Genomic DNA, 26,507 nt, shown 5'->3' with positions numbered 1-26,507 from the left:
CTTTTTTTAAATAACTTTTTAAAAACTTATTTAAACTCTTATTTTTCAACCTTTTTGTACTATATGTATGTTCATACATTATTATACATATTTTGAATTGTAATTGATGTATGCCAATAGGGCTAGAAGACTGCAGTCTTTTTCCATCTTTTGAACGTAAGTGCCACTTCAACCTATTTGCTGAGAATTCTCTTATTTTTGGATATATTTTTTCAATGTGTAAACAATAAAACAAAATTAAATGATTAAAACCAATAAAATTCATAAATTTTTCGCTGTCACCATTAACAGGTGGGAAGTTTTTAAGGAAAATTCACCATCAGTTACTTTAAACAGATTGTGCACTGCTTGTTGGTCGTCCAGATTAAACTATTAATGCACTTCGATATATAGGTACATATACCAATACGTAAAAAAGGTATAAATTATTAATTTGGAAAGTTATTTTGCTGTAAGTAAATAATATGAATATATGGGGGGAGGGGGGGGGCCTTAAAATATTTTGCGGGGGGGGCAGTAATTCACACTACGCCACTGCTGAGATCTCAGGTAAAAGATTGATAGGATCAACCAAAATGAGCCAAGAGGAACAGATTAACTTAATCTGTAAAATGCAAACTCCCATTGGATTATGTTTAAGTATTATCATGGATTATTCAGAAGAGACGTTCGAAATCTGATTGAAGTTTTTATGAGTTGAAGAATATTTTTAATTGCGTAGTTATTGTTCATGCAGAATTTATTACGTATTTGTGATATCTTGGTCTGAACCCAAATATATAATATTTTTATTTTTTTTACATACATATGTACATATGTACATCATATGTACCATGACAGAAATTACCCCAAGGCGACACATATGGTTTGATTAATTTTTGTACATAAGTACTTACAATTTTTCAAACATAACGGTACATACAAATAGAGACATCTGTGGATAATCAACAAAATTTTGATGCACAACAAATTTGCTAGAAATACATTATGTAGGTAGCATTTATAAGATTGAACAAATTCGAGATGCTATAACTCGAATTTGAAAGAAACTGAGGGGGGGGGGTTATCGATTTATTGGATCTGTCGCACAATTAAGCTAGAAAAATTCTGAACAGGAGACAGTCAATCTGTATTTTAATAACCACAAGACCTCGCCAGCAGCGTATTTGGCCGGGACTTGAACAGACGTATCTACTCGTATGCAATAGCTCTACCGGTAAACTACGCTATGCATATATTATAAATATAAACCGTTTTATTAATTTGATGCTTACTTAATACTCCAAATATAATATACTAGTGTTTTTACCTGGCTTAGCTCGGTATTTGTAATAAAAACCACTTACACATGGCCAATCTAATAGTAAACATTTTATTAAATTTATTTGAATAGTTTTATTTTATTTAAATTTATTTGAATATTCATTAGTTTTTTTCTACATACAAAGTCTGTTTCGAAATTATATATTAGACACATATTTATAGTATTTTGAAGATACAAAATGAAAGAATATGTATAAAAATTAAAACATTTAATTTTCTTAAACAAATAATAACATTCCATTGCCATATGATCTTGTAATACATATGTATGTACATATTCAATTGATAATTGCATGGATTATAAATTTAAAACACTGATAATATTTTATGTGTATTGAATAATTTTGTTTACTAATTGTACATAAGATATAAAGTTGAATTTAAATTTGCTAATAGTTATCTTTGGTATTTAATGTCGAAATAGCTTAATTACATTTCTTAGAAAATTTTATAAGAAAAAAAAGGAAGGCAAATTAAATTAAACAGAAAAAATAATATTGTCATATTATCAATTGGAACTAACAATCTTTAAAATTAATTTGTTTTATTTTTAGTCATTTTATACAGCACTTCTGATAATCTATACAATGGTAGCCCCATTATGGTAAAATAATCTCCTTCTATTCTTCTAATTAGTGTTCCACCGATGCCTTGAATACCATAACCTCCAGCTTTATCTCTGGAAATGATATAATAAAATAAATTAGATCAATTTAAAAGTTCAATAAAGACTTATATTTAGAAATATAAGATAAGAGCTAACAAAGGTTCTTTTGTAGCAACGTATGCCCAAATTTGCTCTGGTGTTAAATCACCGAAGAATACGTCTGCTTTTTCACAAAATTTGGTAGTTTGTGAATCAAACTTAACGACAACTCCAGTTAGAACGGTATGCTTTTTACCAGAAAGCCTGAAAATATATGTAAAAAAAAAAACGATGGTAACATTATATATAAAAAACATATTGAAATAATAGCAATTATTGATAATGACTGTGATAATATATCAAATGCATCTTGTTCTGATGTAGGTTTTCCGAATAATTTTCCATTTAATGTCACCATTGTGTCTGCTCCTATTATAATATCTGCTGCATTGTTTTCTTTCTTCAATCTTTCGTCTACTTCTAAAACTTTTTGTAGAGCTGTTTCTATGACAAACTCATCTAATGTAGGAAAATCTTTAGGATCTAAATTCTCTTCAAATACTGACGGACATAACAATACATCCAAACCCTAAAATAGACGGTCAATATATTAAGTTGATAAAATGAAATGCATCAATTATATTACATTGACGAACACTTACGACGTTTTTGACTAATTCTTGTCGTCTTGGTGATGAACTTGCCAACACAATTTTTTTGGTTTTTAAAACGTGCATAATAGATTGTAGCATTGTGATCGGTTTAAAAATACATAAATAAGAATACCGAAAATTCAATTCGAACGAGAATTATTTACAAAATAACATCCACAACTATGAACATGCTCTCAACACAACTGTCAAAGTTGGAGTTACCATACATAAAAAATAAACAAAAGGAAAATAAATTATTGAAATGTGATTCGTTTATTTGTTCTTGTCACTGTGATCTAACAAAGCTCTGACAATGCATCTTATGTTCTAATATTAATTTAAATACATATTGTAGCACCATCTTTTATTTCGTCCATAAATACGGCTGATAGAAATGAACAATAGTTAGTTGGTTTCAGAGAAGTTATTTTGGGGTCCCGACAGGAGGAAGTATTTGTCCTCTAAATTTGGCCGTCAGGAACGGGTCGGTGATTACTTCTCAAATGTGAATCGCTACCAGGATAACCGCCGCTACGAAAATTGCTCGTGCGGATCTCCTGTCGTACGGAAATTCATTGCACAGTAAATTTGCCGTACAGAAAACTGCCCAAATATTGCTTAAACCTGTCCAAATTTCGTAAAAAAAAAAAGCATTTGCTGAACAATAACTGGGCAGTTTTCCTGTGCGACGAATTTTCGTGCGATAAGAAACCGCACGAGCGATTTTTGCAGCGGTAGTTATCTCATTTGGGATGTAACCCGTTTACCCAATAAAGGTTTGGTTCGGTGATTACTGGTCACAAATCACTCGTCACAAAGTCACTTAAATCTCTATAACGAAACATCTGGCAGCCGAAAAGTCCATCATACTAACGATAACTATCATAGTAACGAGAACTTGAGTGCCAAATATTGTGTATTCGCAATTTTCATGGCAAAAATTGTCTTTGTGACTACCCCAATGTGACGAATAGTTCAATTACCGAACAGACCTTAATTCTGGCAATACACTTGTATTAACTGACCAATAAAGATGCTCTTTCAAACGGGTTTGGTGCAAACGATCGAAAAGCGCCAGACAGATTGAACGCAATTCTCGACTTCACGAATGAAAAATTGCACATCAGATGACGAGTAACCTTTCGATGTGCACAGATGCAATTATTAAAATGGTAATTATTTTATGGGAGATGAACGAATGAGACGACTGACATGTTGATGCACGTGCTTTATTTATGACGGCTGAAGGCAGAGTGAGGTAGCTACTCTGAACACAGCCGAATTGGTTCCCACTCGCAGAAAGGTGACCAAACTCGATCATTTCGTATAGCGAGCCGCCACAATTAAAATTGAGTTGGATCTTTCTGGCGAGTTTTTAATAATATCGAGAAAAATTCGGAACTAAAGTATCAGAAGCACAGAACGTATACAGGGTAGGTATGTCGGGTAGATATCGCTTAGTGTAAGTGCGAGCAGTGCGCACGCATAAGGTACACGTGTCGTCGATCTGTGGTTCAGTCTATCTGGCGCTTTTCGATCGTTTGCACCGCATCGCTTTCAAACACACACGTATTTTTATACGCCGGAACACTAGTTAACACACCTCTCCGTTCTACAGTACCAACTCACAGGATGGCAAACTAAACTCAACCGTGTCGTAGATTTCTTACAAATCTATAAAATTTAAAGACTTACTGAACGATAGCTTCAACAGCTGTAATGTGTGTATATGTATGGGTGACCAGTGGCTGTGTGTGTGTGTCGTCGTCTCGATCAGCTTGCTCTGGAACGGTGCGGGGTGGGGGAATTATACAAAAGAGTAACGGTTATGATCTCGTTTTTATTATTTTATTTATTTATTTATATATATTTTAGCTATCAAGCTAATTTAAAAAAAATACATCTTAATTATTATACTTAACTCTAAAATTTATAATTAACTTATATGTACTGTCCCTCACAGAGGTGTCTCTTCGCACCTCGCAGGAATGCATCCATGTTTTTAGCAGACCTGACGCACTCAGGGAGGGCATTATACATGAGCACACCCCTGTGAAAAACACCCCCAGCCGTCTTATTCTTTCTTACTCTACTTACAACTAGTTTGTCCTTATTTCTAGTATAAAAACTATGTTTATCTCTATTCCTTATTATATAATCATCAAAATACTTAGGTAATAACTTATGATCTAACTTATAAACAAATAAGTTAGTAATAACTTATTGATGAATAGATGGCGCGCCGGGGAGTTTCTCGGCGCCTGTGCCCCTTTATGGCGGAGGCTGTGGCTGGTCAGGAAGGGTAGACCAGCCACGCCAAGACCTTCTCGGTCGGAGTCTCGCCGTGTTCGAGGCTTGGGTCGAACACGTGGTCGAGTATAGTCGGTAGACATAGTCGGTGAGGCACGACTATGGAAGAAGCCATACTCCTTCTATTATGGAGGGCTTCTATGATGCCAATGAGCGCTCGCCGTAATCGCTTGGGTGGATCACGGAGCCAGAGTTCGGGGCTTAGTTCGAGGCCGGCTTTTACGAGGGACGCTGCATCTGGCGGTTCGCGCCGGGATCACCGGGCGCCGGACCCACGGGAGAATCTAGCACTAGGCTTGTGTAGTTCGCGAACGAACTAGGTCGTAAGAGCGCTCCCACAGGTGAACTAATCGAACTAGTTCCCTCACTCCTCGTTCCATAGTTCATTAGTTCGTGACCGAATGAGCGAGAGTGGGACGGCCGCTCGCTCACTGCACATGCGCGTCTTGTTTAGTCTCTTACGATCTAGTTCGTTCGCGAACTACACAAGACAGTTCGTTCGCGAACTACACAAGACTAAGTTCATTAGTTCGTGACCGAATGAGCGAGAGTGATGTTAACCGAACGTTAAATAAATTTTAAAATAATAAGACACTGTTGTCATCAGGTAACTTATGTTTCTAATGTATAATAACAATTAATTAATTTCTGTAATATACTTTAAGTTCAAGTCCTTAATGAACGTAGAACACTATTTTTATCGAATAAAGTGTCCAAATTGATATTTTTACATAGTAATATGTAATATTTTTTTTATATTTCATTTTTTTTTATACATACGATCTCACTCAAACAAGTCATTATGTTTAATTGTTAGGTAAGAACTTTATAAGTGTAAGTGATATTTTTTATAAGAACTAACCAGTACCTAAAAGTAATATAATTGTTGATTATTTCTAAAATAATATATAAAAAAATTTGATTGTTTTTGTTTTCTTTTTTGCGTCATGTGTTATTCTGTCATCGAGCCAAAACGAGCGAACGATCACGCGAACGATCTGCCTTTCACTGATTCGATCTGGGAGCTGATGATCTAGAAGAGCGAACTAGTTCGTTTAGGAGCGGCGAACTAAACTGAGCGATCTCAGTTGCGAACTACTATGCCCAAGCAGTGGCGTAGCGTGAATTCCCTGTGCCCCCCCGCAAAATATTTTACGGCGCCCCACCCCCCCCCCCCTCCCCCATATATTAATATTAGCAAAATAACTTTCCAAATTAATATTTATACTTTTTGACGTATAGATATGTGTACCTATATATCAAAGTGCATTAATAGTTTAATCTGGACGACCAACAAGCAGTGCACAATCTGTTTAATGTAACTGATGGTGAATTTTCCTTAAAAACTTCTCACCTGTTAATGGTGACAGCGAAAAATTTATAAATTTTATTGGTTTTAATCATATAATTTTGTTTTATTGTTTACACATTGAAAAAATATATACAAGAATAAGAGAATTCTCAGCTAATAGGTTGAAGTGGCACTGACGTTCAAAAGATGGAAAAAGACGGTAGTCTTCTAGCCCTATTGGCATAGATCAATTACACAATGAGGATAAATTCAAAATACGTTAATGTATGTACATACACATATAGTACAAATAGGTTGAAAAATAAGAGAAGTTTTTAAAAAAATTACGGAACAAATTAAAAAATCAGTGAAAAAGGCGCGCTTCGTGGCGCCCCCCCGCATTGCGGGGTCTGCGGGCGCGGTAGTTACGCCACTGTGCCCAAGTCTATCTAGCACGACTGACAGATGATCAGAGTAAAAGAGAGAAAACAAAAGCCGAAGCCGTAAGAGGACAACCAACGGCCATGAGGGTTTTTGACTCGGACACGTGTCGTAGATTTCTTACAAATCCATAAAATTTAAAGACTTACTTTTTACATAAAGAAATTTTTGAAAGTTAAAATTTGGGGATTTGCTGCGTAATAGCGCAATCGGTCACATTCATCTCTCATTAAGCTCAGTCCACACTGTCCACGGCACTCACGGTCAAAAATAAAGCATTGGCCAGCCTGCTCGGAGAAGAATAGTGTTGTAAATGTGACGCTCAGATTGTCGGCCTGTGTCTGCTTAGTTTGCCGCCGAGGCCGGTGCGCAGCGTGTCTGCCTTCGCTGTCTGTGCTGTGTCTGGTGGCCGGTTTCTGGTGTCAGCGAGAGCTGGTCCACTATTGGGGAGTGTCGAGGAGGCAGCAGGCAGGAGGAGACAAGAGGCTCCCGATGCAGGAGTGGCGGCTGCGCCTCTCTCGGCTGCTGGGGCTCCGACCTGGGGACGCAGACGCCGCCGCCGCCCCCTCCGCCGCCCCCGCCCCCGCCCCCGGCTCCGGCTCCAACTTCGGCCGCTCTCCCGCTCTCGCCTCCGCCTACGCCTACGCCTTCGCCTCCAAACGGCCCAGGTAACCCATCACCCCCACCCCGCACCGCACCGCACGCACCCTACACCTCAATCACCACTAGACAGACGACAGACGACACATAACCTCAACATGAAGTTGCGACAGACAAACCCCTCCCCACCCCCACCTCCACCTCCACCTCCCAAAGCCCGTATCTCCATCTCTCTCTCCTCGGCCGCCGGCTTCTGGAAGTGTGTACTCTTTCGATTGTCTCCGCACGCACAGCTCCGTCTCCTTCTAACGTTTCCTCTCGATTGTATTTCAGAGACTCCAGAGAGGATGACCCGCCCGCCATGAAGAGGTACTGCAACGTCTCCAACAGCTTTCCAAAGATCATGCCTACGGAAGGTAATGTATATTCTATTCTATTTCTATATTTATACTATTTTTCCACATATTGGTCAGGATCTTAGTTTCATTTCAATGCTTATTGGTTATATATGGTCGAGTATACGCACTGAATATAACACGAGTAAATAAACTACAGTTGCATTAATGGTCTCTAGGTGCCACAAACAGTGACAGTACGCAACCAGTAATCAACATTACATCAAACGAAAAACGGAATTCACTCTTTTCAACAAAAACAATTACATTAACACTTAATTTGCAGGTCAATTGAAATTGTCCTTTGCCGTGTAGCAGGAATATGAGAAACTTTTCAAAAAAAATTGACAATTTATGGAAAATTCCAAAAATTTATGAAAACTTTTATAAATTGAACATTTCTTTTAACCCTTTGCCCGCGTCACCAAATTTATCGCGTTTTCGACTATAAATATAGGTTGTAATATTTTTTTGAATTTTACAACCTATATTTATTTTTTTTTGACTACTGCCATCTATTGAATTTGGTTAAGTATACGTTTAGTAATATTTTCAACCAAGTTATAAAATTTTAACACAATAGACGGCTCTTATACAGGTTGGAACTTCCGAGACATCTATGCGTGTCTCGCGCGCTGAGGGCATGTTCGCTTGGACATGTATAGTAGTGGTGGAAAGGTTAAACCTATCGACCAACTGAAATATAATTTAAATGTAAATTCTAATAATGATTGTTTCGAACTTTCTAATAAATCAATTAGTATTTTTAAAAAGTGGCTACCAACCATTTTTATACAACAAAATTTTTCAAGTGAGAAATATAAAAGCTAATATTTATAGAAATCTAATAATATATTGTAACATAGAGATTAGGTGAGTGGCGCTCATGGACCGATGGTTTACTAACGCTGATCTCGTGTTCGCGCCAAAAAGAGCCTCGACGAATAGAAGAGCCGTGTTTAACAGCCAATGGGCTAGCGACTCATCAACCAATAATCTCCCTGTACAGAGATTATTCCCAAACTGGAAAACAGATGGGTACAATTCTCTCTGATACTGAAAAGCCCTCTTCACGTCCACGCAACAATATTGTATTTTAAATTTTCCAATAATTTATAGCACAAAGACAATGGTCATATTTTTAGATTTTTTTCTCACTCAAAAAAATTTGTTGTATATATATGTATATACATATATATATTTGTTGTATATATATGTACATACATATATATATATTTGTTGTATATATGTAAAAGGTTAGTTACTCCCGTATATGAAAAACAGTCGGAGAGCATGGATACAAAAAGAGATATCAGTCTCCTGCTGTCGAGCAACAAGACGCTAAAGACTGTAGTCTCCGTTTCCCATATACAATGTGTTGAGTTATATGGGAATACCAAAGTTGATTCTCACAGCAATTGCAATTGCTAGCATTGCAGTGTAAAAACTATAATACAATGGTTAGTAACCTTTTTTATGAATAGACAAATTTTGACTAAATATTTCTAATTATTTAAACTATAAAGCTGTCTGGCAAAAAATAAAAGAAAATTATTTACTTCAATTCTTGGCAAACCTACCAAATTCATGTAACTGCCGTATATTTCTTTGTGATAGTGTAAGTTTATATACTGAATGCTCATTTGTGCCCATATAAACAATAATTACCATTCACTTGTAGAAAAAAAAAGATTAGCACACTCCTCGATATTTTTTCAACTTAAATATGTATATTCTACAACAGTTATCATTATTCACACAGCTTTTTTTAAATGTACTGGTTTAAAGTTTGTAAAATATGGTCACCTTATCGCATCCTTTGAGTGTATATTTACCATATCACAGCTTAGAGCGTGCATCATTTGACTGGATTGAATTTTTAATAAAAATTCATTCTAGTTCTTTCCCATTATCTGGAATCATTATATAATAATTGCGGTTGAATTTTCTCACCATCAAAAAGTTTCATCTATTGATACTATGTACATATACATTTATAATATGTAGATAAAGTAAAAAAAAAACTATTCTTTCATTGATTAATTATAGTTAAGATTCTAGAATATGTCAGAAGCGACTCGGATACGCTGTCTCCGAATGATTTCTGCTAAATATGATTTCAAATGATGCATTGTGCCTTGATATCATAATTATAAATATAATAGTCGGCTGGAGCAACTAACACGAAACCTTAAAAAAGACTAATCTTTGAAATCAAGGAGAGCTTGTTTACTAATTTGTATTAACCGAGAGTTTCCTCAGCAGTAGTTGGCCAATGATTTTTGGTCAGAGTCTTTAGAAACTTTGGTTTTGGACAATTTCAAGATAGACTTGTTAATTACTCTGGACAGTTAACGCTCCTACTCGATGGAAGAATTGGAAAAAGCAATATTTCAATGTTTAAAACCAATACAATTTCATTGGCGCACCGACATCTCAGCGCCGACCTTTCGGCGCGGACAACTCAGCGCAAAATCAATTTTTTCGATAAGTTTCGAAAATAATTACTCTATTGAAATTGTCGGCCATATAAAGTGCGAATAAATTTATTTGATACTCTTGGTGCCTTGAAATATTACGCAAGCAGGGTTTATTAACTAAGGCCGCAAAAATTTATTTTTAAGCAGGGTTTCTAAACCCGGCAGCATATTTTTTTCAAATAGTTTTTTAGCTATCCAAACCCATACGTATGCATGGTTTCTAAACTAAAGTTCGCAAATCGTCACTTTTGCTTTGCTTTTGATAAAAAATGGGAGAATTTCCGCAAAAAATATTTTTTAAAAAGAGTTTCGACACCGGGATAGACAGCAAAAATTTTTACGTATGAATGGATTCTAAACCAAGGTTCTCCCATTTTTTATCAAAAGCAAAGTTCGTAATGACGATTTGCGAACCTTAGTTTAGAAACCCTGCATATGTAAGATTTTGGATAGTACCAGTAGCTATGCTATTGGTTGTTATTTATGAATCGTTTCAGTTTTAATCTAATTTATGTTAATAATTAACAATTCGAAAAAGAAATTGGGTTTAATATTAATAAAAGAGGTTTGTAAAAATAACATTTCTCGCCACGACTGCTCTCTTCAATCAGACCGAAAGTAAACAAAGGCCAATTCATTGAAAATGACAGTGAAAAGGAATGTGTATACTGGAGGGTACAACTACCTGCAAAGCCTATTTCGTGTAAGAAGATATCGATAATAATGGCGTGCGTACTCCAGACTTTTAGATCTATATGTCTATCCGAAACTACAATATACTCTCGATTATCCGGACGCGGATTATCCGTGTTTGAAAAATATTAATTATATTTTTAAAATTAATTTAAGTTTTTTCTTATATGATTATGAGACGCACCGATTGATTCAGAGTATTCAGAGCTAGTTTTCAAAACATTTAAAATGTTTTGAAAACTCAATCATGACTTAAGTGATCCAGGTTTTAAACGCATGGATGATGCAGATATCGTGCAGATACCAGTGGTTACATTAGTCATAAAACAGTACAACACTAGTACTAACTACTAACGCCCACTTACCTGCACAACTATGAGCGTTTTTCTTAGTAAATAATGAGTAATACTCATTATTTATTAAGAAAAACGCAAAGAGTATCAAATGAATTTATTTGCACTTTATGAAATTATCATGTAGATATGGCCGACAATTTCAATAGAGTAATTGTTTTCGAAAACGCATTCAAAACTTATCGAAAAAATTGATTTTGCGCCGAATAGTCCATGCACTGAGTTGTCTGCGCCGAAAGATCGGCGCTAAGTTGGTTTGCGCTGATTTGTCGTGCCACCAATTTCATTGATTCACACACTGCTGTCCATACTCGGGCTATCAAACGCATGTAGAAACAGTGAATTTGAAATCATATTTCGGTGACTTCATTTGAATATTCATTTATATTTGAACACTTACGAGGCTCTTATTAGTTTGCTTTCGCAAAAGAATGAGCTAAATTTCCTAGTTTTCTTACAAGGTTTATCTTGGTTAATTTCTCAAATAACATTATGGAATTTTTAGAAAAACATTATATGAAAATTACAAGTTTTTACTTTCATTCAATTCAATTCCTTACCAAAATAACCCATTAAAATGTCAAAAGGCAAAATATTAGTAGTTAAATAATAGTTAAAAGAATTTAGTACAATTACATACATACATGTGAAGAATTGTCATTTTTATAATCAGTCGTCTTAATTGTGATTTTTATAAAACTGAACCGATTAATAATCACCATTGTGCTCTAATGGAGACTATATTTTATTATTTTTGTGTTATATTTTTTGACCATTGTGGCGCTTTAGGAATTCCTGTTATGCCACAATGGTCTGTTTAGAATAAAATAAAATAAAATATCACCTACCAAAATATTCGATTTCTGAGCAATGATGCAAAAATGGATCGCCATCAACGATCAGCAACTAGTCTCCCAACTGATGAAAACCTTTGTTCAAAACAATACAATCAGTCAAATGTATTGCAAATCCAATCACTATACAATATTTTTTTTATATTGAAGTGAAACATTAAGCATCGTTTATTTTTTGTCAATAAAGCATTTCGACTAATTGGAATTTAGATTTTGAGTTTGCTTGTTGTAGATACTTTCGAAATGAAATATAGGTTGAACACTAGCAATTATTCCATTTCAATATCCAGGATAAAATGAATATGAAAAATCAGGATCTAAGTAAATATATGTATGTAAACATATGTACCATATACATACATAAATATATATGTATATTAGTCAATACAAATTCGATTATTAATAAATGACCACCTTATCACGTTAACCGCAATATAAATATTATTATAGTCAAATTGCCCAGCATGATAACAATATTATGAGTACAAAATTTAACATAAATTTTAATGTGCAAATATTGATTTGTTTGGATTTTTCGCGTTGTTTTACATTGTCCTAACTACGGTTTCAATTTATAAATGCACTTTAGGTACAACTGTTCAATTTTCAAATAGTCATCAATCGTATTAAAATTGACAGTTAAATTTATATTTTTATCTTTGTAATTTCTTACAGATGATTCTTGGATCGCACCAAAAAATGTATCTTCTTCATCAAAAGTTCGTCATATACCAATAACGATTGAGGACAACTATTCAAGTTCTTCTTTCATGAATTCTCAATTGCATCCGAGTAAACATTCCTCACCGATAATCAGTTGCAAGGCTAGCGCTTCGTCGAGGGATGAAAGTAGGTGGAAACATTCAGAAAATGGACACAATGATTCTGCATCATGCACCTGCAACACTAAATGCAGCTTACACGAAGATACGATTGAAAGATATTCGAGACCTTCCGACAAAATGTCAAATAGTAAACTGTACCACACAGAGTCTGCTTTTGGTGGTAGAAAACCTGTGAGATATTATGTTGATGATGACGAAGATGACGATGTTGTTAGTACATCTACTTCATTTCATGTTATATTTATATTTTGGTAATGTATTTAAATTAATTCATCTATTTTAGGAATGTCTAGGAGTTGTTCATCCTCAAAACAACAAAATTATTAAAGATGATGATGTGATTGAATTACATGATGCAGAGAATTATGATTTAGTGCTTGTCAAGCGTGCAAAGTCTCCAAATACGACAATTCTAGATACGTCAAAGAAAAAGTTTGACAGTCCGCAATCGTCTAACCCAAAATATTACATCGACCTTACAAAGCAACCAAATAAATTTTTCAAATCTAAAGATTCTCGTTTATCGGGTTTATCGTCTCACTCCATCAAAGATCGGACATTTAAATCTCCCAGCTCTATCATTAAACCGAGAGCTACTTTGTTCAACTCTTTTCGCACGTCGTGCTCAAACCGAACGAAAAATTTCCGAACGGCTATTGCCAAATCGTTCAGACTAGACGAGAAGAAAGATTTCCAAGAATTGATATCGCGGACTAAATTATCGACTTTACCTCGAAGCTCATTTGCAAAACAGTTTCAAAGAAACTTCATAAAGCAAAATAATGAATTAGACAACGCTAAAACCAGTACTATAGATTTAATAGCAAATCTATATACCGATAAGCTCGCAAATGGCAATGTTAATAAAAGCAATTTAAAAGAAAATACAACTTCAAACATTAATGCCAACCAGGAACAATCAGACACCGAGGTAGTCACGTCTGCAGACGAATCGTCTACCACATCTTCGGTTCAATTGAAACGTCAGAATAGTCTTGAAGTCAGACTGCGGCATAGAAAAGTAGTGTCGCCGATTTGGCTCGACAATTTAACTAAGAAGTACAATGAGATTTCGCTCCATAGAGAGAAAGAGGTGACTAAAATAGAGGAGGTGATATTAGACGAATTACCTGCATTGACAGACGAACATGAGTCTAAAATCGATTCTGCCCTACGCAGTCACCCTAATCAAGCACTCGTAGAGAAATTCAACCAAACTATCCGAGGGTATGTTAGTTTAAAAATTCGATACATTCGAAACGTGCAGCAGTTGCGTATATTTATGTATGTACTGTTTGTTTGTATTTAGGAGAGATATTGCTTCGCTCAACGGGCTGAATTGGCTGAACGATGAAGTCATCAATTTCTATATGAATCTCATAATGGAACGCAGTCAAAATAAAAAGAACGATTTGCCAAAAGTTTACAGTATGAATACATTTTTCTATCCGAGGTTGATGGAATCGGGACATTCTGCACTGAAGAGATGGACTCGCAAGGTATATCATTATACAAATTTAACATCATCGTGTACGTAGTTACAACTGAATACTAATCGTCTTTCTGCTTTTGACAGGTTGATATATTCTCCAACGATATGATGCTGGTGCCGGTTCATCTCGACGTGCATTGGTGTATGAGCATCGTCAATTTTAAAGACAAAACTATCAAATACTACGATAGTATGGGTGGAAAAAATAAAGAATGCTGCTCGGCTCTTCTTCAGTATTTAGTGGATGAACGAATGGACAAATTGAAGGAGAAATTCGATACTTCCGGTTGGCAGTTGGAATGTGTTAAAGTGCGGTTTTTTAATGCAAAATATATGTAAAATATGAATGTATATTGTAATTTTAATGGTTTTTTTTTCGATTTTAGGAGATTCCACATCAGATGAATGGCAGTGACTGTGGCATGTTCTCGTGTATGTTTGCCGAATATGCCAGTCGAAACGTTCCCATAACATTTTCCCAGAATGATATGCCGTACTTCAGGCGAAAAATGGTTTTAGAAATAATTCAAGGACAATTGATAACTTAATGGTTCTGACTGAGAGACGTTTGTGTTATAAATCTAAACATTTCCAATTAATAGATCAGTACCACAGTGCTTTCAAAAAGAATGTGTCTGATCTCTGTCTTCATTGTGAAAATGTAATATCATTGGTTTGTAAGGCGAAATTAGAATTTTTAATTTTACTTCAGTATACATATTTTATTTTTGTATTAAGTTATTATATTGTGTAAAAGTTGGTCTCTACGAATGCCAATTTTGTGAAGCAATTTTTTTTTTATATATAATTGCAAATTTAATATTTGTACTTCCATTCTAGAATCGTTTTTATATCTCAAGAGCGCATATTACATTATAAATTAACGCTGTGTTAACCTTATAATATATTACTTGACATACTTTATTAAATGTAATGTGTAATACGAATTTATGCTTTTTTTTTATTTCGAATGCATAGCTCTCGAAACATTAAAAATGTTTTTTAGTTACTTTTCAACAAATACTGTGAAAATATTAGTCGAATTTAAGAAATAATTTTGACTATATATGAGTGTATAATATGAATGAAATTGAACAAGTATACTTAATCAATTTCACTTTTTAAGTATAATAGAGAGACGATTTTACATTTATAATCAGTTTATTGATCTGTTGAGGTGTCATTGTAGAATTGTTTTACATCTATTTTTTTTTCCATAAAACATCCTGTAACATACATACATATAAGAGATAATAAATTACTATTCTGTAGTATAACTGTTTTTTCTAAAATCATATTCCCTTAATTTAAATGAATGAAAATTATATCGCCTGATTTAAATTTTCTTATTTATAAACATGTATATATTATTTTTACAATTATATTATCCCTACAATAATAAACTATGTTAAAATTTGAATAAATTCGTGTATTGAAAAACACCAATATAAGTAAAATAACTTAAAAGTTTGCTTATGATTAATGCGGAGACCAACTTTTAGAATGCTCCCTTGATGTGACTTTGGCAGATTCCTTTTGAATATCAGACGTTGATCCCTCGTTACTTTTCTTCGACTTGTTCATATTATCCATCACAGATCTGGGTATAAAATCAGTCGAAGTCGAAGAATTCTCCGACGCTTTGAGTGTGAGTTGACTGTTTCCATTGTCGCTTTTGGATTGTGACCTCGATCTGGACCTAACTCTGTTAGTGGGGGTTTTCGATTTTGATTTTGCCTTTCTGCTGCGCGATTTACTCCGCGACCTGTTGTTAGATCTCGACTTCGACCTGCGGCTATGTTTCGATCGGCTGGATCGTGAACGGGACCTCGACCGGCGACTCTTCGACCTGGACCTCGAACGAGAACTGTAAGACCGCGACCGCGAGTATTTGGATCTGTAGCGCGACGGTGTGCGTCTGCGTGATCTAGATCTACTCCTGGATCTCGACCTGGACCGAGATCGTCCAGATCTCGATCTAGAACGGGAGTATGATCTTCTTCGTGATCTACTTCTACTGCGTGAATAAGAACGGTTTTTGTCATAATCGCCAGATGAACCTTCAGTCAACTTCTTAAAATATCTAAAAACAAAAAATACAAATTACAACTAATTCATATATCATATACATATGAATATTTAAAATTAAATAGAAATTACTTGTAATATGCTTGATTAGCATCTGGTCCTTCGAAATACGGCATTCTAGGTGGATTCCTATAGCCTCTTCCATATGCAGTTCCTCTGGCGCGGCGTGGTCCATAACCCCTACCTCGTCCGATGAAATTGTGATCTTGCGTTGGATAATAACCGAAGCGCGGGTAAAAATCTGAAATAAGTCACAATCTGTCGAATCTTTCTAAAAATAACGTGCATTTAAATTATTACACACTGAAATAACTACTTGGTGATTGTGGATATCCATAATTTTGTGGCATATAAGGACCATATGTTCCATAATTATAATGCTGTACGGGTCCAGAAAATCCAGGAGGAACAACATCATTAGCATCTAGAAAAATTGAATGAAAAATGAAAATACGAAGTTCTCTATCAAATGTAACAAAATTCAATTTTATTTTACCTTCTATATTGAACTTTTTATTTCTTTCAGGTGAAGTGTCTTTCTCCACTTTTATATTATTTTCTGAGTATTCCGGTATATCAGATCCCGACGATAGAGAACTGATCGAAGATGTCCGATATTTGCGCTTTCCCGTATCCAATACGGAACGAAGAACTATTTTTCCTAAAAAAAAAAAAAATTGAAATTGGTTGTAAATTTCTAATACCACTAAAATAATTCAGATTGCAGCCGATAGCTAAAGCAGAGTGATATAACAATGACAGACTGCTTCTCGATATATCTATTTAGAAAACAAGGTACCAAGTCTGGTATCCAGAAAATTTTTTTTGAAAACAATTCACCAAATGCTATTCTACTAGTGACGTTTTCTTCGAAACACAGTTGTTCGAAAGACATGTTTTCCGAATCGCTATTGTTCGAATCAGCGGCGAGGCTGCAGAAATGAATTGGGCTATAGTTGCTCGTTGACTGTACTGGTGACTGAATGCAAACAGAAATAGCATGCATATGTACTAAAATGCATCCCGCAGTCCATATGTACCATAGGCAAATTTATAAAGTACTAGTGGCCTGTGTGCACATAATTGTGCACTCGGTAAAATATCGCAATTCGGATCAACGGAATTAATAATTTAAAATTTAATTAATTATTTTGTTTTTGTCGGCCACTCATGTGAACGAAGTGATATGCTGCGTCTCTTTCCACGATAGACGATTCAAAGTGGAGAAAGAGAGATGGAGCATGGTGTCAACAGCGAGTACTGTGTACACACGCACGCACGCATTACGACAATTATTATATATAAGATAACTAGCTGAACCCGGCATGCGTTGCAACGCCATAATAACGCATCCAATTCCCGTTCCCAGTTGTCGGAAAAACGCAGGCAGCGAACACCTATTCCCGTTTTTTTTCACAATAATCTTCCCGGACATGCATACAACAAATCCTGAAAGTTCCATCGTAATCGGTTCATTGGTTTAGCAGCCTATTCGAGACACACACACAGACATTCATTTTTATATATATATACTCGTAGAGATAATTGGAAAACAATAGTATTTTTGTTTGAAGTAAACTTGAAATTAATGCCATCTATCCACCAGGATTATGATTTAAATTCGAACAATTTTTCATTTGTGAATTTTGTCGCTCGAATAATGCGTCATTCGAATGACTCGCGCTTCGATAATCTGCTATTTGAATTATCCGCCTTTGACAAATTGATTTTGAAGAATTTACCTAGAATCATCAAATCTCCAGTTGATCATACATATCTATTCACAATACAATCAATAGTTGGTTTTGAGTCTAATTTACCAAATGTTTTCATCTAAGACACTAAGCCTAGTACAGATATATTGTAGATGAAAAAAATAGAAATTACCATCCATTGCTTTCTGTAGCTTTTGACGTTGATCTTCTAATTCTTGTTCTTGAGCGTTCATATACTTGCTGACGAGCTTGTCTCTTGCTGATTTTTCTTTTCCATCAACCAACAAGGCTTTTTCAATTTTCTTCAGTTCCTTCTTGTTATTTTCTCGACGATTTTTATTATCAGTACTCGATACACTCGGATACAATTCTTCCTTTTTATATGAATTGTTTTTGTGCTTGAACTGAAATATGAAATAAATGAAAAATAAACTTCGCTACTACATATGTATATACTAGTGTTTCAGAACCATAGTGTACCTGTATTCTTCTAAATAATTCTTCAATTAGTTTGATGCTCTGTATCTTCCGCTGGGTCCGAAGTAGTTTTTTTTTCTCGTGCGCAATTTTCGAATTAATCTCCGACGATTCTTTCTCCTTCAACTTGGCCAGTTGCTTGGCTTTCCGTCTCTGCTCCCGCTCTTGCATGTGAGTGAGCTTCTCCTTCTCGCTGCGATCTTTCTCGCGCCTAGAAGTACCGACCACCAAAGCCCAAACCAATTGAAACAACTATCACTCCAATACTGCGGCATTTTTTTTTTTATTAAATTTCACTTGCCACTTTTATCGACTTTTGCTTTAATTTTTTTTTTATTTGGACTACACGCTATTAAAATTTTGAATAGAATGCTATCAATTTTCGTATTGCTATATACGCAGGAAAAAAATTCTGAAAACAAACTTAAAATTCCACAGCGTGGATTTATCATTTGTAAATCTTGGCCTTGAATACACTTTCAAAAAATTAAAATCCAATCCTTTGATGAATGAAACGAAAATTAAATTGATTAGTATTGAGAAAAATACACATATAAACCAAATATTCACTCAACTATTAGGGTTGCCAATTTCAATGCCAGAAGCATTTGAACATAGCTTTACATAATGTAAATAAATAATGGTACTTATTGGTTATACGGGCGCATCCGAGCAACGACTATACACTTCATCGGCAACCTGCGGGTCACCAAATGACTCATTTGACTTTTCGTACATAAGTATTAACAATTTTTCAAACAACAGTACATAGAATATAAATAGAGACATCTATGGACAGTCAAAAAATTTTTAATACACAGCAAATTTGCGAGATGTAGGTAGCATTTATAAGATTCAATAAATCCCAGATGATAATAACTCGAATTTGCAAGAAACTGAGGGGGAGGATATCGATTTATTGAATCCAGCTTTACAATTAAGCTAGAAAAATCGCAAAATTCTAACAGGAGACGGTCAATTTGTGTTTTTTTAATAATCAAAAGACCTCGTCAGCAGCGTATTTGGCTGGGACTTGAACCCACGACCTATCTACTGGTATACAACATCTCTACCAGTGCACTATTCTGTGAATAATAAAATTCTAAATAATTTCTAATAAGTACCCAAGTACTTCAATAAGTACCTAAATCATAATTTGGCAATCATTATATTAACTTCGTGAGTTTCTTTTGCGCAATGTAAAATTAATTGTACAATTGAGCAGTAGTATGTAGTAAACAAAATAATTTAGTTTTACTATTACTATCTTTTATAATTTTTATTTTTACATTGAACAAAGATTGACAAAGTCGAGTGCCAAAAAATCACATTTGTAAGTTGCTTCCATTGGGCAAAAATATCTTCGTTTTTAGATGATAAATTTAATGCAAACTGACAAATAATTGTTTTATTGAAAAATCTGCGAATATAAAATACTTATTAGTTGAATATTTTACGTTAGAATTGAACATTTTCAAAGCTATCTTCAAATATATTCACCGGGTGTCGCATGAAACTTAAAAGCTGTCAAAACACTGAAATGATATCTTGCGCATTGAAAATAGTTCACAAATTGTTATAAACATTTATCGTGCTAAAATCGGCAGCCCTAATAAACTTGTATATAAGGTTTATATACTGTACATATATAAAATTGTCTACTCTAAACAAAAAATGTGAATGTTTGCAAGTTGGAATGAATTAAAATGAAATGTTTAAGAGTATGGCGATGATCTAATATTATTAAATAAGATAAAAAAAATATGAACCTTTCCGCTTCTTCCTTTTTCTTCTTCTTTGTAATTTCATCTTCCTCTTTAAGCTGTCGCGTTTTTTCCCTCGCCGTCAGCCGTTCCCTGACGATAGACCGCCGCTTGATCGACGCATCCGTCAAATGTTTCGACCTATCGAAGTCCACCCGGATAGTTACAGCTTGCCCGCTTCCGTCCTCATTCTTTTTAGCCAATTTCATATCTCGCATGGCGTCCATCGCCCGGACGAAAGCCACATACTCGCTAAATTGAATGTAGCCTTCAAAATAGAGTTCCGAGTCGAACGAAAACTTACTCATACCCGTCATATGCTCCTTCATTTGCTTTCTATAAGGATCGCACACGGGCACGTCCACATAGCGCACTTTTCCGTAGCGCTCGAAGACTTTACGAAAGAGACTCTCGGACGGCTTGGGATCCTCGTCGGTGGACATGCGTTCTTTGAACCACTGCACGGGTAAGTTGGCGATGTGAAGGGTGTCGGGCCGTTCTCCAGGTTTCATCTCGTCCATGTTGGCGGCATCGCGGAAGAAGGAGTCCCAAGTGTGTCTAACCGGGAACTCCGAGTCTGGTTCGAACGCCTCCAATTTGAGGGGTTCTTTGAAGCCCGACAGTTGTATGGTGGCGCCGTTGAGTTTCTTGATGAGGGTTCGCAGTCGGCGCCTGTCGTCCAGCTCGGCGTGGAAGCGCAGCCTGGAGGGTCCGCTGGAGACCAGTTTGAGGGAGGAAAGGGTGTCGGGGCGAGCCAGCTCACGTACCTTCTCGGTGGCTTCCCAGCCGGAGACGGAGACGGAGACGGAGACGGAGACGCCATGCGAGGTGTTGCTGCCGCTGCCGCTGGTGGGGAGGGCGACTCGCAAGCGCAGGGACGCCGCCGGCAGAAGCCAAAGACCCAGCGGCAGGTGCAGGGGCGTCGCCTCCACCCACCCCGACGTCGATATCGTCGTCTGCATGTTCATCGCGGCATCACTTCACAACTACTCCCAGCCCCACCTGCGCCTCGCATTTTGCACTCGCACGACGCACGGCTCAGGGCACCTAAACCTTTGACATCTTTGGCCGTAGAGCGCCGGTCTACGCCCACGCTCCTCGATCGATTCGCGTCTATTCTTTTTATTTTTCACAAAAAACGGTAAACGGACGATTTCGCACGTGGCAATCTCGCACACAAAAATCTTCAATATAATATATATATAAAAACGAATGGGATGTATATATGTATGTATGCGCGAGTGCATCGACAACTATAGAGATTTCAAGAAAACAAATTTTATAATTGTCAAGATTCGATTTCAATTTCGATTCCAATTCCGGATTCCTGTTTCAGTTCTGGTTCCGGATTCCTATTCTAGTTCCAGATCTCGATTCCTATTTCAGTTCTGTAGGAATATAGTACAACTTGTGCTATTACATCAAAATCAGCGATCTCATCATCGTTCCTGTAAAAACACGCATAAACTTGTAAGACAGGGAAGGTATGTTGACCGTATCCCGGTCTAACGAAACACGTGTTGTGTAGTTTGAAAGAGGATCATTTATTTTCGTTCAATTGGTACAATGGTTATTGTATGTACGAAGAGGTTTCTTCGGAGAAGTGATCTGTTTGAACTCCAGAGGCTCACTCTGCCGGTGGAGGTTGCTGCGTTGCTTTATAAACGTTTTGGGTTGAAGTGTGTCGTGTGCACATCTTTTGTTCTTGGTACTCGCGCTGCCCTAGTTATGTTTTATGGGTTCATACGCCTGGACGTAGTTCGTGGTTTTTATGGGTTCAGTGTGTTCTTCCTTTGTTTCCCAGATACGTGTATAGAAACACGTGTCGAACTTTTGACGAGGCGAGCGTGTGCCATGCGTTAATGACTTTCCTGGATATATGTCGCAGTGACCTGATGAGATCATTTCAGTTGTACTATATGCCTACAAACTCAAGGGCAACGACCCCTTCGACCATTCCAGAAGAGAGAGTTCATCGTTCGATCGTAAAACAACGAATCCCAGCAGTAATGTCATCAGGCGACCGCTGTTCAGACTACATGTCTGATGATCGGCTTTCGTGGCCTTACGACCCACAATTTGGCCGATATATTTTTGTGCTGGCCACCCTGACAGACAGCGGCTAGCACACACTGACAGTTGTTGCATATCAGTTGGCGCGTAAACACTCTGGTGTTTACGTGGCCCTTCACTTCTTGCCACCGACCACCAGCTCGAGACTGGTGGGGTTGTGACGATACTTGGAGACCAGCTCCAGTATCCGTCCGGTGTGCACCAAAGGAAGCCTGGTCTGTCTTCGTCCAGAAAGCAGACAACTCAGCTACGCGTGGCTAACCTCAAAATCACACGTGGTTTCTTTGTTGACTCCCCCCCCCTCTTTCCCCCTGTTTGCTCTATGTACATTTAACGTGGAAATATAATCATTGTGATCAGATTTACGACCTGTTTTCATTCTTATATATTCTCCCGCCCTTTTTCCACATCACGCATCCCACGCACACTGTACGAAAGAGAAAGAGACAGAGCAGAGCAGCCATCATCAGCAGAGACCAGACCACCGACGACGAAGGAAGGCACCTTGAGGAAACCAGCCCCGCCCACGCTCACCACGAGCTATCTCACAAACCGACTTCAGGGGGCTCTCGATTGAACATCCCTGGCGTCCATACAACCGCAACGCATGTCCCGAAAGACATTTACACGTGAAAAGTCATTAACGCATGGCACACACTCGCATTCTCAAACGAACGATGTCCTGGCGCTGAACCCATACAACCACACATATACCGAGCACGCGCCTCGAATATAGGTCAACCCGTGTGTCCTGGAAACGAAGACAAAGCATTTGCACGCGACACGCTCCAACCCAAAAGGTATATAAAGCAACACAGCAGCTCCAGACACCAGAGTGATCCACTGGAGTTCGACCAGTACACTTCTCCGAAGAATCAACCTCTTCGTACATACAATAACCATTGTACCAATCGAATAAAAATAAACGATCCTCTTCAAACACAACTGAATTTCCATAGGCCGGGAAACGGTCGAAACCTTTCACCCGTCCTATAATTGGTGATCACCGACTACTAAATTGGTGATCACTACAGTTCCGATTCCGGATTCCTATTTCAGTTATGTTAATGGAAATTAGGTCGACGATGGTAATTGGATTTATAAGCCTCAACCGAAACAAACTTAGAACAACATGTCAGTGATCGGAAATCCGGAACCGGCACCTGTACAAGAAGCCCCAGCACCAATGGACAGCACGCATAGCGCTACTCCTTCCACCGATTTTCAAGGAAAATATTTCCCTGTGGATCGGAATTGCAGAGGCTCACTTTGATGGCGCCGGCATAATAGCCGACCGCACGAAATACGGATGCCTCGTCGTAGCCCTGAACTACGAAACCGTGTCCTTCGTTAGCGACATTGTAACTGGACCACGCACAAATGGAGAACAATATGAAAAATACAGTCTAAGAGACCCTTTCGTCGGAGAACGAGACGGTTGTTCATGAATATCGCACAAGAAGAACCGCACATCACTGCCTAACAAAAAAACCACACTGTACATAACCAAGTACCAAATAAACAACAACGCATGAACACATGAAGCGTGCATGCGTTAGGAAATAATACCTGAAATGTGAAAAGCAACTACACAATAAATATCCTCTTCAATACTCAACTGAGTTTCTATAGGCCGGGAAACGGTCGAAACCTATCACCCGCTCTATAACTGGTGACCCCGTCAACGAACACCGTACCGTCACTGCAACTGTTCTTCTAAACCCACCCTATACTTTCGTAGGGGAACGAGGCATCGCGTGAATCGCCGATAATCTATATTGAGCGATTTATAGCACATCGTGTAGTATCCATTTTCGAGGCTAATGAACTCGTATACTCCCCCATCACACAGATGCCTGCACCCCTATGTAATTTGCGTCTATTCAAGCGGAACATACTCGGAATACAAACAAACCACGACCCCCTAGACAAGGTCAACTGCACATGACCACGTATCCAACTGAAACAGATAAAGATCTGTTCATACTTAACAGCACTGCACGGCTTCAGCACTCCACGACTCCGTTTCAAATATGTCATTTTATTACATTTCTATTCACATCTAACTACACGTCGTGGTCACGTCACGTTTACAGCACTTTGGCCAAGTGCAAGGCAAAATCGGCTTACTTATACATTACAGGCCATGACGATACGGCGCAATATTGCTTACGTCGTATTGTCGAGTACTTACAATATGAATGCATACACGTGCATTCGTAGCTACGCGTCAGAATACAAGTCAGCAAAAATGTTTCGGCGTTCATCGAACGAAAAATGATGTATAATCGCGTTGTTGTTTGAAGAAGAAGCTCAAGAAGGCAATAAAAAAGCACGGAGGCGTTTTGATGTGCATCCCATGTTAAAAAATAGAAAAACCGAAGGAGAGTTTTGGACACTGTATAAGGAGCTTGTGGATGATGGACAAAATTTTTTTAAATATTTCCGTAAAAAAATTTTTTTTTTTTAAATATATGCACCAAAACCATGTCGAAAGATTGAACAGCTGTCAACTGTCACTATCGATAATTGGTCCAAAACAGCAAAGCGGCAGACTCATGGCACGTAATTCGCGTATATATCTCCACGATGGCCAAAAAGACGGATACGATACGTTGACGGATGTTGCTGTAAGGTATGAACAGGAAATGTCGGGTACTGCTGTAAGGCTGCCGTGGCGTAAACGTGACGGTTGAAATGAACATACCCAAAAAAAATTTACCAAAGAATACTTTTCGTACGGCCGGATACCTGCTGAAGTCGGTTTGTGCCGATTAGGTATGAACAGACCTTAACGATAACTTGAGTACCAAATATTCCATATTCGCAATTTTATGCAAGTGCGGATAGTATTCTTTGGTAAATTATATGGACGTATTCATATTCCATTCGCGCATGCGCGTTTACGCATTCATGTGCGTCCATATAGAATGTACTAAAGAATACTGTCCGTACTTGCAGGATACCTGTTGAAGTCGGTTCGTGCTGACTAGGTATGAACAGACCTTAATTGGTGACCCCGTCAACGAACACCGTACCTTCACTGCAACCGTTCTTCTAAACCCACCCTATACTTTCGTAGGGGAACGAGGCATCGCGTGAATCGCCGATAATCTATATTGAGCGATTTATAGCACATCGTGTAGTATCCCTTTTCGAGGTTAATGAACTCGTATACTCCCCCATCACACAGATGCCTGCACCCCTATATAATTTGCGTCTATTCAAGCGAAACATACTCGACATACAAACAAACCACGACCCCCTAGACAGGGTCAACTGCACACGACCACGTATCCAACTGAAACAGATAAACCGGCGTACCAGCACCTAACGCCAGTGAGCTTCCTACTACCTCCTTCCCCGTACATACAAACACACCTGTATTAACTTATTTATTTATATATATTTTAGCTATCAAGCTAATTTAAAAATACATCTTAATTATTATACTTAACTCTAAAATTTATAATTAACTTATATGTACTGTCCCTCACAGAGGTGTCTCTTCGCACCTCGCAGGAATGCATCCATGTTTTTAGCAGACCTGACGCACTCAGGGAGGGCATTATACATGAGCACACCCCTGTGAAAAACACCCCCAGCCGTCTTATTCTTTCTTACTCTACTTACAACTAGTTTGTCCTTATTTCTAGTATAAAAACTATGTTTATCTCTATTCCTTATTATATAATCATCAAAATACTTAGGTAATAACTTATGATCTAACTTATAAACAAAAGACAATGTATTAATATTTAGACTAATTCTAATACTCATCCATCCTAATTCATCTAACATACTTCCAATACTCTTAAATCTACTCACATTCAAAATAGCTCTCATAGCTTTATTCTGTATTTTTTGCATTTTTTCTAAATCTTGGCCACTAAACAAATTAAGCACAGTGGCACAATAAACCACACGTGGCAAGACAATTGAATTAAACACTAAAATTTTACTTTTTTTACTTAAAATATTTCTTAATCTACATAATACACCAACTTTTCTAGCC

General features: G+C 37.1%; 3 protein-coding genes across 5 annotated transcripts; 1 reads left to right on the top strand and 2 right to left on the bottom strand.

Moving 5' to 3' along the window:
* Positions 1–1,351: 1,351 nt before the first annotated feature.
* On the bottom strand, positions 1,352–2,862 carry LOC143918453 (dTTP/UTP pyrophosphatase). Its single transcript, XM_077440399.1, has 4 exons — positions 2,632–2,862; positions 2,317–2,558; positions 2,087–2,233; positions 1,352–2,002 (listed from the first exon to the last, which is right to left on the bottom strand). The coding sequence occupies exons 1-4, from the start codon at positions 2,719–2,721 to the stop codon at positions 1,858–1,860; spliced, it is 624 nt and encodes a 207-aa protein (XP_077296525.1). The 5' UTR covers positions 2,722–2,862; the 3' UTR covers positions 1,352–1,857.
* A 3,793-nt stretch (positions 2,863–6,655) lies between these two features.
* LOC143917836 (uncharacterized) lies at positions 6,656–15,663 on the top strand. The gene is made up of 7 exons (XM_077439437.1): positions 6,656–7,332; positions 7,598–7,680; positions 12,715–13,094; positions 13,168–14,111; positions 14,194–14,383; positions 14,461–14,685; positions 14,763–15,663. Exons 1-7 carry the CDS (start codon positions 7,157–7,159, stop codon positions 14,922–14,924), a joined length of 2,160 nt encoding a protein of 719 aa, XP_077295563.1. The 5' UTR covers positions 6,656–7,156; the 3' UTR covers positions 14,925–15,663.
* On the bottom strand, positions 15,054–21,534 carry Xe7 (A-kinase anchor protein 17A). 3 transcript variants are annotated; one of them, XM_077439435.1, is made up of 7 exons: positions 20,426–21,534; positions 18,660–18,867; positions 18,352–18,583; positions 16,961–17,125; positions 16,781–16,888; positions 16,537–16,705; positions 15,054–16,459 (listed from the first exon to the last, which is right to left on the bottom strand). In XM_077439435.1, the coding sequence occupies exons 1-7, from the start codon at positions 21,385–21,387 to the stop codon at positions 15,856–15,858; spliced, it is 2,448 nt and encodes an 815-aa protein (XP_077295561.1). In that variant the 5' UTR covers positions 21,388–21,534; the 3' UTR covers positions 15,054–15,855. The 3 variants fall into 3 exon arrangements, 2 of the variants coding, with proteins under 2 accessions (XP_077295561.1, XP_077295562.1); XR_013261088.1 differs by lacking the exons at positions 15,054–16,459; positions 16,537–16,705; positions 16,781–16,888 and having other exon boundaries at positions 17,024–17,125; positions 18,660–19,005; positions 20,426–21,528; XM_077439436.1 differs by lacking the exons at positions 15,054–16,459; positions 16,537–16,705; positions 16,781–16,888; positions 16,961–17,125; positions 18,352–18,583 and having other exon boundaries at positions 18,821–19,079; positions 20,426–21,528.
* Between the last annotated feature and the right edge of the window lie 4,973 nt (positions 21,535–26,507).

This window comes from Arctopsyche grandis, chromosome 10, assembly GCF_051622035.1.
Source record: "Arctopsyche grandis isolate Sample6627 chromosome 10, ASM5162203v2, whole genome shotgun sequence".
Lineage (NCBI taxonomy): Eukaryota > Metazoa > Arthropoda > Insecta > Trichoptera > Hydropsychidae > Arctopsyche > Arctopsyche grandis.
This window is presented reverse-complemented; position numbering and strand designations above follow the sequence as displayed.